At 32.0% G+C, this 16,782-nt stretch overlaps 1 protein-coding gene and 1 long non-coding RNA gene across 3 annotated transcripts in view; one reads left to right on the plus strand and one right to left on the minus strand.

Annotated features, from left to right (window-relative positions):
* The window catches only part of LOC143253358 (epithelial sodium channel subunit gamma-2-like), a 91,159-nt gene that overhangs the window by 5,635 nt on the left and 68,742 nt on the right, over window positions 1-16,782 (minus strand). The window contains exons 7-9 of the mRNA XM_076507116.1: window positions 11,349-11,475; window positions 9,743-9,821; window positions 4,619-4,682 (exon numbers count right to left, since the gene is read on the minus strand). Of these exons, the coding sequence (XP_076363231.1) occupies window positions 4,619-4,682; window positions 9,743-9,821; window positions 11,349-11,475 (270 nt within the window). The remainder of the gene's footprint in view (window positions 1-4,618; window positions 4,683-9,742; window positions 9,822-11,348; window positions 11,476-16,782) is intronic.
* Window positions 1,950-16,782, plus strand: part of LOC143253359 (uncharacterized) — a 66,632-nt gene continuing 51,799 nt past the window's right edge. The window contains exons 1-3 of one of the 2 annotated variants that reach the window (XR_013029522.1): window positions 1,950-2,129; window positions 2,403-2,489; window positions 3,279-3,944. This is a non-coding gene — a long non-coding RNA (uncharacterized LOC143253359). Of the gene's footprint in view, window positions 2,130-2,402; window positions 2,490-3,278; window positions 3,945-16,782 lie in introns of those variants that run through there. The other variant, XR_013029521.1, reaches the window with a different exon arrangement.

Below are 16,782 nucleotides of genomic sequence, written 5' to 3' on the forward strand. Positions count from 1 at the left end.
TGAAAAGAGGATCCTGAATATACATTGTAATTAGATGTAACAAAATATTACTGAACAGATAGCTAGATTAATACATGGTTTTGGTGAATTTGAATTCACATGTTCCAGATATAATGTAAATTGATTCATTTAAACAAAAGAAAATTTAAGAGAGATAAAAATATTAATTTTATTTTAGTATTTTGCATTATTTGTGTTTGAATGGAAGAATTATTAATTCACACAAGTTTAATAAAATCTAAGTCCAAAATAAATGGAGATGAACTTCACTTCTGAGCCAAACTGGTGAATACAACACTTATATTATAAAAAACAAGGCAATCTGAAAGTTTTTTTAGATACCTTACCTACTCTGACAAAAAAACTGTTCTCACTTAATACTACCCTATATATCGGCAGTTTTTGCTCACCACAAGCCTTGATACTGCCACCTACTCCTATGGTGCAACTGTGTTGTCGCATGCAGCTAAGCATTTGATAATCCTTCACCAATAGGTGGACATACAACACCACCTTGGTTCAGCTGACTCCCTACACTGGAAAAATTAAATCTTCACTTCTTGATTTGGTATACTAGAGTGCACGTCTCTCATTTTTCTTGTGTTAACTCAATTAATTTTTCACTACACTTTATTGACCACTAATCAGTGTAAGTTGTGTAAGTTACAATGTTTATAGTACACAAAGTTTGTGGAAGATCAGTGTAAATATACAGCTTTCTAACATCTGGCTTACAATGACATTGTAATTAAGTAAATGTTTTGCATTTCTATCTTTTCATGTCAATGTATAATTTTTCAAATACTTTCATTTATCCTATGTATATGTAATTTTTGCATAACATGTGATCAAGAAAGTTTTATTTTATCTGTTTTTATTCCTTTCTCACTTCATGGAGGTGACACTTGTACTGCTTATAAAACGTCAACAACCAGTGCCTTCCAATGGTAGGCCAGTTTTTATCTCAAAGTTTGTTAACTCTCCTTTCTTTGTTAGACATAGACAACCGCTCATTTTCAGTTAAATTTAATATGAGAGTCATGGTTTATGTAATGTCCGAAAATTTAATACAGAAAGTGAATCATCATTTCTATCTTTGTAGAAGGCTTTAATGATTAAAATATGTACTAGGACGTGTATAAAAAATGTTCAGACAAATAAAACAAACTAACCCAACTCCACTTTTTTCAGATCATTAATGAAATAAACCCTTATGAAGATGGATGTTACTGAGGAGCACATTAAGCATATAATGCTTCATGAGTTTCAAAAGGCAGTACTGCAGCAGAAACTACACGAAGCATTCAAGGTGTTTTTGATGCAGAGTTTCTCAATGAAAGAAAATTTCGAAGGTGGTTTCAGAAGCTCAGATCAGGTGACTACAGTTTAAGTGATGTGCCACATTGAAGTCGTCCTGTTAAGTTTAATAGTGACTTGATGCTGCCTGCACTTGACGAAGATTGTGTTATAACCGTTATAAATATTTTTTAATATTGGTATAAAGGTGTTCCTTTGTATTGGTTTATTTTGGGCTTGAGTTGTTGTATAAGTAAGGCTTCTTTAATTTTGAGTTTGTTTATGCTTGTTTCTTTATTTAGTATTTGAGTGTTTTCTATGGTTATGTTGTGTTTATTTGACTTGCAGTGTTCGAAAACGTGTGAAGGTAACTTTTTATGTTTTTTGAATCTGGTTTCCATTTTTCTACTTGTTTTTCCAATATAGAAGTCGTGGCAGTTATCACATTCTATTTTATAAATAATGTTAGTGTGGTGTTTGTCAGTCAGTGTAGTTTTTACATAGTATATACTTCAGTTTTGTGCCTGGTATTTGAATAAATTTGGTTTTAACCTTTATATGTATATTAAAAATAATATAATAAATAATAATAAAAAAATAAATAATATAAAATTATATATTCAAACATCTTAGAACGCCCTCTACATTCCGACACTCAATTACACAACCCCTTTCAAACATGTGGTCAACTTCCGGTCTATTATTTCTTCATTTTTTTTGTGAACCTGACGATGACCGAAGAAGGTCGAAAAGTTGTTCGTTCCTTTACATAAAAAAATTATCTCAACCCAAACGAGCCGTTTTTACATATATAAGGAAACCCACTGCTTAATGTAAGTGAATTTATCATTGATTGTACTGTAATAAAAGAGTACAAAAAAATTATTTGACTTGTCACAAGATGTTCTAAAGAAATTGAATCTGCACATGTGAACTTGATAAAAAAAAAAAGAAGAGAGATACAGTTATTTAAAGCTCTGGATACAACTGTTATAACCTATAGTGTAAAAAAAATTGTAGATATGTTTGACTTGTTTTTAATACATTATCTTGAAAGAAGTGGATTGTGTGCTCTCCATTTATTGTTGAAATTTCTTTCAAATAAGTTACAGACATCGACTGTAAAGAATCCAACACTATAAAAAAAATCTTGACAATGTCTGACTGAGAATGACCAGCATTCTTCACCAAAGGTAAATACAATATTTCCCCTTAAACAGAATATGTTACATTTAAAATTTTATTGAATTTTTTAGTGGGCACATATTTAAAAACAGAAAAATCAGCTTAATCATTTCATAAATCCAGTGAAAAATAAATGCCCATAAAGAACTACATACTATGCATCCTTGATTTTGATGAATAATATTATTTGTTCAAATTCTTATCTTGTTAATCTACTCGTTGCAATTTGGACTTACCTAATAATCTTTGAGGAACTCGTTTAACTACATTGAACTTTTGCAAAAGTCTACAAATTAAGTCTGTTTTTAGCCACAGACTTGGGAAAATTAGCTAACATTTAAAGCACTGATACTGACAAAAAGTTATCTCTGTGTTAACAAAGCATAGTTGTCTGAGGATCTCCAAGTTAAAATGGCATCTAGTGAGATTGAAACTGGATGGAACAATCTCAGAGGGATTCCCAGGCTGTTAACCCTTTTTCTATTGCCTCAGTGAATCACTCACTATTAAAGTGAACACCATAGTTTCTATACTATACATTTTAACTCATCTTGTGTGTCTTCACAAAACATTAAGGTTTTAGTAAACATTTTAAGTGCTTTGTAACAAAAAAACTCAGAATTTTTAATTAAGCATTTTTAACAGAGTTTGCAAATGAATATATTAATTCAAAGTGTTGAATGCTCAGAGTGCAAAATTGATTTATTTTCATGATGAGATTAAAAATAGCTGTCTTCAAACTTTTTTTTAGAAACATTTTATATTTTAATGCTGTTTTCTCCATTCTACCTCTACAGGGGGTCAGCAAATTTCACCAATATCCTAACCAGCATAATTTTCAAAGGTTGAAAAATGTGGAAAAACGTTAGTAACACTGTCCTATCCTTTATAGTATTGACCATAAGGTTCTTCCCCTAACAATGTATACTTCTAACCTTTGCAAATATATCATGTTTATTTTGCTGATAGTAGCTGAGGTAGAAATCTGCCACACATAAGGCAAATAACCACTACTCTACTCTTGCTATTAGACTGTTTGTATGGCACTACAAAATAACATAGTTAACAACAAATAAGCTTATGCAGCACAATTACCAGAACTTTCCCACAGAGTTTATCATGATGCTGGTTTTAAAAGAGTTGGAAAGGATTTAGAGGCTTGTATACATTATAGTGGTTGAAATGAAAATTGTTTAAAGTAATAAAAGTGCAAGAAAATGTTTATGGCATGGCTCTTTAAAATGTATAGGTTGATATTTTGGTGTTAGTTATTTTTTGGGTTGATCAGAATGTAGTGATATAGGTATATAAAGACAAAGAGGTGTTTACAAACATTTGGGTGGTCTGTACATATATGACAAAAAATGAGAAAGTACATATGGGAGCTCCTAATGCATTTTTTTCATACCTTATATGGAGACAAGCCTCAGACTGAATTTCAAACTAAATACAATAGTATTTAAGAGTGGTGCAAATTAAGGAATTTTCCATGTATTTACTTCAGTTAATTTATCAGCCAGTGTATTCTAATAATACAGCAGGGGAGAATAATTTGTTTTGTTAAAGGGTGTTTGAAGAAATTGAAGTCACACGAGTGGACTTCAACAAAAATGAAACAATTATATAAAACTCTGGATACAACAGTGATAACCTATAGTGTAAAGAATTCTTTGTACATACAGTTTACTTATTCTGATTAGAAAGTCATAACTGAAATCTTAGCTAAGTCGCTAGCCAAAATTGATTGCTCTTCTACTGAGATTTGCTTTTTTCACTCCTCATCGTCAGTGAAACAAGTACTACCATGTAAATTAATTTCATCATAGCTATCACATCAGAAGCCATTTCATATCACAGAAATTACTGTGATAGTAATGTTTCTATAATGTATGTTTCATGTCACTTTGAAAGTGTCTTACCACTTTGTAAGTATGTCTCATATCTCTTTGTGAATTGAAATTAAAAAGTAAAGAATTCTAATAATTCAAAATAATTATAGTAATACACTTACATGATCAAAATATTTCTCTATAAGTTGCATTGGGAAAAGCTCTTAAAAATATAGCAAGATATAACAAAAGTTACACAATTTTGAGTGTAGATTAAATTAACTTCATATTACTTTTAATGTACTTACTTCATCTACTGTACCTGAAGCAATAATTGGTTGTTGAAAAGGTGTAACTTCATAGGTAACCTTTCTGAGAAGAAAGACATTGAAATTGTCGTACATTATAAAGAATATTAACTCAGGAATAAACGAATAATTAGTAAATTTTAAAATATCTTTTAAATAAACTAAATGATGTAATTCAATGAAACATACATTACATACATACCAGTTAAAATAACTCGTTTATTTTAAACTAATGCATATATATGTAAAAATTAAAACATTAGTACTAACTTTTGTCACATGAATATTGTTAAAGCATCAGAAAAACATATATATATAAATTTTATTTTCCAATCCACATCTTTTTAATTCTATCAGTTTTAAACTTAAATATGTTACTTCTAAAAGTAAAAGTATTTAGTTGTTTTCTTGCTTTTAAACTGAAGATAAGCCAGTAATGCTAAAGAACTTAGCATATAATGAAGGTTTGGGAAAAAAGAAAGAATGGATTTGAGTTTTCTTTACATATGTGCAGGATCTTATTACATAACTCTGGATATGTACAAGAAAAATTTAAGAATTCCTTATTTCACCCATAACTAAAACAATACAATCTATAAAAAGATACAGACAAAATAATCAAAACATCTTTTCAGTTTTTGCTGTGTGTAAGAGGATAAAAATGTAGTCATATGGTAAATTTAATATTTATAAAAATGAAAATTAATTTCAAATGGGTCCTACTCCCTAAAATGTCAAAACATTTTCATTGTTGAGTTCCTCTTGTGCTGTCAATAATCATTTGGCTTCATATCAAGCACGTGTAACTTTTTCCATGGTGTGGGCTAGAAAGCAATTTTTAAATGTACCAGTCAGCCACACCACATAATAGAAATGTAGAATTTAAAAGTATTGGAACATTGGTATTTTCTTTGTCAAAAGATCTCTCCAATTGAAATTGACAGTTATGGACAACTATGTTGCTTATATGCATTCACATTCAGTTTCAAAATTTTCTCAACCTTTCTGTTAGTTGATTGTTATACCATGGATGAATGAGAAAGCAGCAGAAATGCTGAAAATATCTTGAATGATCTATGCCTGATGAACAGAATAAATCAAATGGAAATTAACTCAGAGAAGTAAATGAGATCAAACACTGGGCCTAAAATTTACTTGCTTTCTGGATATCTACAGTTATCAGTTTGGCATCCTCCATCTTTTGTTAGAGAGCATTAACCTTTTGTGTAAGATGAGGTTTATAGGAAGTTAAAATTTGTTTTTAACTTTTAATTTATATTTTACTTCTTTACTTTGGAGAACTGTCACCTTCTCATAAATGTCTGCAGGCAGTGATGGGTGATGCAGGTTTAGAATGTTGTGGGCTTGAGCACCCACATCTCACTCTCCTGATTTCTATTTCTTTGCTTATTTTATTACGTAATTATTCTTTGTGAGACTGGTGAATGCAGGTTAAGACTGGTAGATTGTATATCTCCACCTCAATGTGGGTCCTAATTCTTCAGCTATCTCCAAAACTTATCTTATATCCCTCATTATAGCCTATACCCTGGGAATCCTTTCAATTGATGCAGCATTTTGTATTTTTGTTTTTGGCTTTTTTTGTTTATAACAAACTAACAGAGGTTTGGATTTGCCGTTTTTGGTGTGGTTCTTCATTTAAAATTTGTTTTATTTTACTTAACTCTTCAATATTAATATTCTCTCTCTCTATGATATATATAACATGAGTCCCACATCAAGAGAGAGCATGATTTCCTTTTTAAATTTAATGATATCTCAACCCAAACTGTCCAAGAAGTTGTAGAAAAAGAGATGTTTTTAAGTGTACACACATACATAAACCCAAGTTACCATGCATAGCAGAGGTGTGTGACTCAAGTATTAACTAAGCATGTAACGAAGAAACGTTCATCTGTTATAGATTCCTGTCAGTCATCCCAGGAATCACAACAAAAGTCAAATACAACCTCAAATCTATAAAGACAACAATGAGTGACAATAAAAATGTACACGTTTTCAGATTTATCCATGTAACTGCCTACAGAATATCGTCTAACAGGTACTAAAATGGTGCATTTAGCAAGAAGTAAATTGAAATTCACTTTTACTTTTAAAGTATTCAGGAACATCACAGTTAACAATTTTTAAAAAATGGTAATGTTGTCAGAGCATGATCCAAGAGGCACGTTATTTCTTGTAATGTGCAAACAATTTCTTTCAAGATCAACTGAATGATTCAATACATAAAACACAACATTAACAGTTTTAAAAGAACATAAAAAGCAATGAAATATATGGTTTCATCAGATGAATCAACTTTTACATCTCTTTCATGAAAAATCTTAACATGTTTAGAGGTTTGAATATCTTGTGACATCTGTTACACAATTTGGAGACCCTATTGTGTGGGTAGCTTCCTGTTAGAATAGTTTAGGCCTATGATGTCACTGAAAGGTAAAGTGATACAAAATTGTTACTTAAAGTATGTGATAATCATTTTATTCGAAAATAAAGCTTGTATGTTTCAGAAGGACAGTGCACCAGTTCACACTTGAAATTGTTAGAATGATTCAAATAACGTGTGGAACAGTTTAGGTATCTAATGTGACAATCGCATTTCTCGGATTTCAATATTAGAGTAGCTGTGGTCTGTTCCAGAAAATGAGTCTTGAAGCAAAGTTTCAGAATCTGTGCCTCTTCAACAATTATAAGAAATGGTAAAAAGTATCATGGTCTGATGCACAACAACTTATTTCACTAATTCTACATACTTTTAATGCTGTATTGTCTCTTCATAGAAGACTGACTGCACTCAAGAAGTGAAAATGTTGAAATTAACAGGTGTTTTCAATATTTAGTGAAACCTCTGTATTTGTCAGTAGTTTATTCAGCTGTATATTAATTGGAATTGTATAGATGCAAGAAAGCCATTGACTGGAATGAAATTCTGTGTACAGTTGGAAAATATATTACACATAGAATAGATTTTCATTAATTACATCTTCCCTGAAATTGTTTCTTTGTGAATCTGACGATGACCGAAGAAGGTCAAAACATTAATCAGTGATGTCGAGAAAACCCACGTGTAGAGAAATATATATGCAAAAACGGCTCGTTTGGGTTGAGAAAATATTTTACATAGAAGAGCGAACAACGTTTCGATCTTCTTCGGTCATCGTCAGGTTCACAAAGAAAGAGGTAACTGACCGGAAGCTGACCACATGTTTGAAAGGGGTTGTGTAACCAAGTGTCGGAATGTAGAGGGCGGTGTTAGATGTTTGAATATAATTTTATTTATTTTATTATATTAATATAGGTATAAAGGCGTTCCTTTATATTGGTTTATTTTGGGTTTAAGTTGTTGTATAAATAAGGCTTCTTTAATTTTACGTTTGTTTATGTTTGTTTCTTTATTTAGTATTTGAGTGTTTTCTATGGTTATGTTGTGTTTATTTGACTCGCAGTGTTCGAAAACGTGTGAAGGTGACTTTTTATGTTCTTTGAATCTGGTTTCCATTTTTCTACTTGTTTCTCCAATATAGAAGTCGTGGCAGTTATCACATTGTATTTTATAATTAATATTGGTGTGGTTTTTACATAGTATAAATATTAGTTTTGTGCCTGGTTTTTGAATAAATTTGGTATTAACTGGAATGTCATATTTTGTTACTAGTTTTTGCCAAATGTTGGTCATTTGTTTGCTGATGTCAGGAATATATGGTATACAGCAGTATATGGTTTCGTGATTTTTTGATTCGTCAGATATATTTACTTTTGTTGGTTGATTTTGCTTTCTGTCTAGGTGTGTGCGTATAATGTTTTCTACGGTTTGTGGAGGAAACTTATTGATGTTGATATATCTCACGAGTCAAAAAATCATGAAACCATATACTGCTGTATACCATATATTCCTGACATCAGCAGACAAATAACCAACATTTGGCAAAAACTAGTAACAAAATATGACATTCCAGTTAATACCAAATTTATTCAAAAACTAAGCACAAAACTGAGGTCTATACTATGTAAAAACTACACTGACAAACACCACACCAATATTATTTATAAAATACAATGTGATAACTACCACGACTTCTATATTGGAGAAACAAGTAGAAAAATGGAAACCAGATTCAAAGAACATAAAAAGTCACCTTCACACGTTTTCGAACACTGCGAGTCAAATAAACACAACATAACCATAGTAAATACTCAAATAATAAATAAAGAAACAAACATAAACAAACGTAAAATTAAAGAAGCCTTATTTATACAACAACTTAAACCCAAAAGAAACCAATATAAAGGAACGCCTTTATACCTATATTAATATAATAAAATAAATAAAATTATATTCAAACATCTAACACCGCCCTCTACATTCCAACACTCGGTTACACAACCCCTTTCAAACATGTGGTCAGCTTCCGGTCAGTTACCTCTTTCTTTGTGAACCTGACGATGACCGAAGAAGGTCGAAACGTTGTTCGCTCCTCTATGTAAAATATTTTCTCAACCCAAACTAGCCGTTTTTGCATATATAGGTCAAAACATTGTTCGCACCTATACATAAAATATTTTCTCAACCCAAACGAGCTGTTTTTACATATACAAAAGTATTTCATATGCCAAAAATAATAATACAAAGTAACAATGTGCTTTTTTCAGATTTTTCATTTTCAAGTTTATCATCTATTTTTTTTATCAGTTGTTTGAAGGTTTGGTTTCTCAATTATGGATTGAAAACATTGTACTAGAAATTTAATGAAAAATAAATTATATTTTTTAAGAGACTTAAATTTTTAGGAAAAATTAGATCAAATGTGGTGTTTGCAATTTTATAAAATATTTACAATTAAACCTATGACAAACAGACTGATCAGTTATATTTGTGTATACACTTGAGGAAATATTCAGTATTATTGGTATAAACCCAGGTACAAGATTTCTGAATAACTTTCAAATTCGGTTTCACACAGCATGTGGTAATGAAAACCATAACTACATAACACACACACACACCTACTTTATAAATATAGCAAACCTTTGTTTTAGGTTTTGAAAACAGCCTTTCAATTCTAAAACAATACATAACTGAGATTAATTAGAAGAAATACTAACCTGCAAGGGGAATGGCATTTGTCATCACAATAAAGTTTTGCATTTACTTTCTCTGATTCAAGATTCTTTGTAGTGCAGACTAAAATGAAAAACAAAATTAAACTTATCAGTGATGTCGAGAAAACCCACTTGTAGAGAAATATATATGTAAAAATGGCTCATTTGGGTTGAGAAATTTTTTTTTCGTAGAGGAGTGAACAACATTTCGATCTTCTTTAGTCATCATCAGGTTCACAAAGAAAGGAGGAGGTAACTCAATGGAAACTGACCACATGTTTGAAAGGGGTTGTGTAACTGAGTGTTGGAATGTAGAGGGTTGCCTTAGATGTTTGAATATATAATTTTACAAACCAATACAAAGGAATACCTTTTTCCTATACTAAAAAATAATATAAATAATAATAATAAAAATAAATAATATAAAATTATATATTCAAACATCTAAGCCCGCTCTCTACATTCCGACACTCAGTTACACAACCCCTTTCAAACATGTGGTCAGCTTCCGGTCAGTTACCTCTTTCTTTCTTTGTGAACCTGACGATGACCGAAGAAGGTTGAAACGTTGTTCACTCCTCTACGTAGAAAAATTTTCTCAACCCAAATGAGCTGTTTTTACATAAATAAAATTAAACTTATTAAAATTTTGATATATTCACAATATTATTGTTCACTAGAAAAATATATATTCTTACCTGATTGTCTGGTATCTGATGTACGAAAAGACTTCTATGAATTACTTTTAGTAAGCATATTTAGAGTATATTTACATTTATTATAAGTAGGCATACCTTCATGTTTTGATATAGAAATTTTCAAAATTATCCAGTTAAATTCTCACTCATATTTGAATAAGAATGTCCAGACATGGGGATAGTGAAAATCACTCTGGATAAAGTCGACTTTACCCTATAACTAATAAATGCAAGGTTTTGTCAGTATAAAATATGATCTAACCAAGTAAGTTAGTTTGGAGAAAGTATAGTTTTATGCACCAAAAGTGACATCTGTCATATAAAATTAGTACAAACACTTATACTTGTGTTATAAACAATAAAATTGTTGACTGTATTTTGTTATATTTGTGTTCAGTCTATTTTTTTCAGTTACTCAGAATTACTCTGTGTTAAATATGTTGTTGGCATCTTCCACTATTCTGAGGACATATAAACCAGTCTGATGGCTTAGTTAACAGTCAGTACAAGCTCTTAAGAATATGCTTGCTAATTCTTGTAATATTGACAAAACTGATTTGGACAATCACTTATTGTACCTTATGATGGCATACCATGCAACGTAAAACAAATCAACAGGGTGTTCAACAAACATGCTTGTGTTAAGACAAAAAAGATGATTTGAATTAATAGTAAATGGGTGTACCATCATGAAGATTGGATGAAGCTTTAGTATTTGCCAGTGTAACAGAAAAAGCTCTGCTCTGACTAGAAAGGACTTGGCATTGTGCTCCAATGAGCATGTTTCCTTTACATTACTGACATAAGTGCCATACTCAGTGCTTCCTATATAATATATATAATCTAAACAAAAACACAACAGTTTGAAACAATTTAATAAAAATGTAAAATAATAATAAATAGAAAAATACCTCCTGTTTGATTCCCAAATAAACATATATGATTTGATCCAAAATGTTCATATGAATAAGGATAAGAAGAATGGATACAACCACACATCTTCAAAGTAAAGTTGGCAACACACTCTGCAAAACAGGTCTAGAATATAACAAAACATTATGAATTGAAATAAATCACAAAGCTATTGCTGAATGGAAAAAATAGTTATAACATAATGATGATTTAGAAAAACAGATGTTTTAAGTAGCTTTGATTTTTTAACATAAAATTACTTGATTGAGCTATAACCAAATGTTCTCTCTCCAATGTACATTTCACACAATACTAATAATATTTCTATTATTAACCAAGTACTTATTGTAAGATTGCAGTAATCATGTATAAATCATTGTCATGGCTTGTTGCCTAGACAATCACCTAACTCTCATTACTTACTAATTAATATTTTATTTTTCACTCTACACTTACTAATTAGTTTATATACACCTTTTTGGCTGATGATTTGCTGTAGTCTTCAGGAAATTATGGAGAATAATCTAGGTATAGTGGTAGTTCTAAGATGTTATCCTGGATTGCTTTTTAGAAAGGATGGCATGTTGTTCTGTCTGCAGTCTACCTTATTAGGGCTCACAATTTGGATGTTGACTTACTGTGTTATCATTTAAGTGGATGTTGAAAACTTATCATGCTAGAGAAGTCCATACAATAAATAAGAGCAGTGTTAAGATCTTTTATATCTGTTATACTTCTGAATTCTAAACTTTGTTTCTTAATTATGCTGAAGTCCACATTTACAAGAGATGTTGTAAATGATCTTTTAACTCGCTATTGGTTCTTTATTAGCGGTTTTGTATTTACATTATGCTAATTGAAGTCATATGTACTGTTGCTTCTGGATATTCTGATTTTATACAGTTTACATATTCTCTGTATGCTTTCAGAGACTTTTGACATAGAGGAATATACCTGAATGTTTGTAATTTGTTTCCTGGCTATTTTTGGTGTTTATTTTCTGTTTTATCATGTGTTCAGTATATCTGTTGTTAAGTAAAGTTACAGAGATGTATTTTTCTTTTTTTTTAATTTTGTTGATTGTGGAGACAGGGCAACCAAAGATACTTATTTTTACACTGATTGGTGGTTTAATAGTTTATTTTATAGTCACAGTATTGGTGGGTTCATTACAAACCCATGTAGTACACAAATTACATCATAGCAGTCATCACAAGAAGAAGTGTATTTATCTGTTTCTATTGCACATTGTACAACCAGATGTCTGCTAAGGTGGACTATAAATTCTGCATCTTTAAAATCATTCAAATAGTTAATTGAACCAGGCTATTACTGGAATAACAGTGTTTATAATAGAAGACTCAAGGATGATTCTCATCATTATCACCACAAATTTAATTTGTTTTCATGCATTGTTTAGCTTGGTTAAAACCTGCAACAGTAATTTTGAAATGAAGAAATTGGAGTATTATTTTCTCCATTTGACATCTTTATAAGAAATTTAAACTTAACATGCTGTAAAATTTATAATACCTAAAAATTTTATGATTTATTTCACTATATTTGCTTTTATCTATAGATTTACATTTATAAAATCTAAGAAGCAATATAATTTATAATTTTCTTACTCTGACAATATATTTCCAATAGATTCTCTATTTCCTCAAATAACAGCTTTTCTTAATCTTTTACTGCTCTTTAATGCATTGAAACGAAAGTTTTTCACTTGTTTCACTAGCCTTTTTACCTCCATAAATTTGAGCTGCTCATTTAGCAAGCACAGAGCAGGTGACAACCCTCCACCAAAGGGAGCATGACACTTTCCTGGAGCAACTGACTTCACTTTCTTGATTGGCACACTATTATCAATTTTGAGTTTGCCTGCATAATTCTTGCATAAAGAGAGAAATTATGCATTGCTGAAAATTTATATATTTTAATTATACTGAAATATACAATTAAAACAATTTTTTTAAAGTCTCATTTTCTATTATTTTTGCAAATTATAAATTAGCAGCTTCTTGTGACTACCATTATGGCTTCTGATGTTTCTGGAAACACACAACTTGGTTACCCAAGTAAGAGGATCAATGTTGTATGCTGAGTAGGTGCAAGACTTGGTTTTTCAGGAGTTAGCTTCCTACATAGAGCCAAATTCTTCCCCATGAGTCAGCACCGCTTCCAGCTGATGAACATATTAAGGACAAGAATTATTTAGACAACACATTTCCTGCTTTGCCATACCTCTAATTCATGCACCTTTTGAGGAGTTTTGCCCACTGATTCTCTTCCTCTAATTAAACAGGTTTGTCTCATTTTGACCAATGCTTATGGTGACTTTCCTTCTATTTTCTGTGAACATCCTAACTTTTCTCAATCTTCTACTGCCCTCTAATTTTTGCTTAGCTGATGCATTAGTCTTTCTACCCCATAAGCTCAAGCTGTTCATTTAACATGCATAGAGCACAACTATTGGTAAATATCTATTGGAAATCTATTTTTAATGGAAAAAACTAAATTTTGATGCAGTATGTAACTTTTCCCACATTTAACAGTTAGAATCCCACAACGAGTAAGTAGAAGGACTGGTGAAATATATAAAACAAGATACTTCTGCAGAAAATATCCTTAGGTGCTTTGCAATAGACAGGAAACACACCATATCTTGAACAGTTATGCTCTTTGCCTCAAGAAATGGAGTGTCATGAAAGGGGTAGCATTATATCTGGAACTATTTAAAAAAAAAAAAGATTCCTATAAATAACATAACAACATATACCAAAACCCAACTATACAAACAAAGCTTCACATCCTATCCTTGGTATTAAGAGGCAGAAGACTGTCCAAAATAACAAAACTAGTATTGTTGACATGGCAACTGTACTATGAATAATATATATACACACACACACACACACACACATTAATCCCCTCCATGAGTAAACAGAGTGCTATGTTGCAAGCAGCCAAAATTAGAATGAGAAAGTAAGTAAACAGAAACCTTCAGACAAACTTCTAAATAAATCACAGATACAGGAAGTACAAAAAACTGAACCCAGAATTATGAGGCCATGTTTAAGACTCAGTCAACCATAATAACAAGGAATCATCATGAACCTGATATTACAAGCAGAAACTCAATCATAAAAACAATGATAAAACCATTGCATTCAGCATTACAAGATGAATGAAGTCCCCTGAACTCAGCTAGGTAAATGAAAATATCTTGCAACCAGAATTACAAAGATGAAGCATCTACTAGCCTCAACTGGGAACAAGAAATATCCTGTATTGGCTTGTTTGGCTCCCATGCACATCATCATCTCTTGGAACAAATCTCTAGAAGGAGGAAGAGTCCCAGTTTTGCCCTCTTCTTAACTGAGTGTAGTAATCCTTAATGTTATGAAATGTGGTCAGTCGTCATGAAAAAATTCCATAGTCCACCACATCAATAGCTAAGACATAGGAAGTGGCAAGGACTCCCAAGATCTACTAAATGAATAGAAGGACAATATCACACCTGTCGAAGTGCAATGGGTGACCATGAAATTATTTTAAAAAGCAAAGTTCTCTTGATTTTTCAATCAAAGTAGTGGTAGTGATTTATTCATGACAACAGTCCATGAATGATGGTCCACCAAGTACTTAACAGAATACTAATAGATAAATTATGATATACACACACATACACAACTAGTAATCTGGCAGAACCCCATCTCACTAGTGGGCATTACAACCATAAAAGTATCTGATGTAAATTTAGAGGAAAGTATACTTAACCAGGCAACACTTGCCACTTAGCAGGATCTCAGTAGTTATCAAAGAAAAAGAAGGAACCTGCAATAAAGTAAGTAGGAAAAAACAAAGTTAGTGTTGAAACTGTGCATGTTGAATTACCAGAAAAGGTAGATATACACTGGAGAAGGATACAGTTAGATGGTGTAAGTAATGTTACAAAGATATGAGGAGTAGTACACATTTCTACATGGACAATTTCTTCCAGAGCATCATGAAAATGAACACCCACACATGGTGATACGATGAAACAAAACATGATAAAAATGATAGCCTTTCAAGGAGAGGGAATGGTGAGAAAACAGAAACAGCTGAAGGTGATGAAAGATAATTAAGGTCATGTGACACAGAAGGGTTCCAGCAAATAAACAAATGGGACTGGGGGCCATAAAAGGAAGCCAAAGGGTGGAAATGCTAAGATGGATAGTATTCTAATGAAGCTGATGGATAGATGAAGACAGAGAGGCAGGAACAGAGGAAACAACACTTGGATATGCACCATGAAAGAGAACAAAGGCTAAACTGGTAAAAATGGAGCCACCAAAAGAAACTGACATGAAATTGAAGATGGAGAAGGGGAGACGACTTATAGGAAAGAAGACACAAACGTGAAGGAACCTCCAATCCAAAGTGCTGGACATATAGTAAGTAAAGAGCAATATTCAATGTCCATGGGCTCAGAATATGAACTCAAGAGTCCAAAATTAAGAGGACCTGGATTTGGTACTACCTTGATTGGTGGCATATGAAACTGTGTGGCATTGTCAGGATTCATCATAACCATCTTTCCCTTAAGAAGATGAAGGAAAAGAGACATAGCCTAACATATAGACAAGAGTTAACACTGACATCAAGTCCAGATTTGGCCAATGGCCAAGCCCCAGAAAATGTAATGGGAATTTAAATGTGCACCCCAACCCACAAGAGAAGCATTTGCAAAAAGACACACATCCTGATAAAGAGGAAAAAGAGTAACACTAATCATAGTATTGTCTGTGTTCAACCACCAAGGAAAAAGAAAGAACCATTGGGAGATCCAAGGGATCAGAGCATAAGTTTTACTGACTGTGAAACTCCCACAACAGGAAATGCATGTGAACATGACTGAGGGGCACTAGTGCTTTTAAGGAAGCCCAAATCCCCAATAGCTTGAGCTAGCAGAGGAGAGTAGGAAGGGACCTTGATGATTAATTGCTCTATATCTTGAACATGAAGCAAAGAAGGCTAGATCACACTGAGGTCACAATTGAAGAAAACTTCCAAGGGAATCAAGTACTGGGTAGGGAAAAGGTTGAAGTTTTCCATTTTGATTAACCAGCCCATACATGTCTTCTCCAAAATTATACATATATGGGCTGCAGACACTGAATAGGAAGGAGACATATGACAATTGCCTATGAAATGATCGGACTGGAGTTCCAACAAATGCAGGTGGTGAGCAAGAGCTCTATCCAACAAAACACATAAGGGCTGAGGCAAGAACAAAACTAAAAATTCAATCCCTTATAGACAAACTGAAGACAATGACAAGAGTAAAAAGAGGTGAGAATGTAAAGACATTCATCCTCTATGTTGGACTTTGCCATCCACAGACAAAAATCAAAAACCCAACAAAGGGCAAAACAACTCCAAGGATCC

The sequence above is a fragment of the Tachypleus tridentatus genome, chromosome 6 (genome assembly GCF_004210375.1).
Source record: "Tachypleus tridentatus isolate NWPU-2018 chromosome 6, ASM421037v1, whole genome shotgun sequence".
NCBI classification, from domain to species: Eukaryota; Metazoa; Arthropoda; class Merostomata; order Xiphosura; family Limulidae; genus Tachypleus; species Tachypleus tridentatus.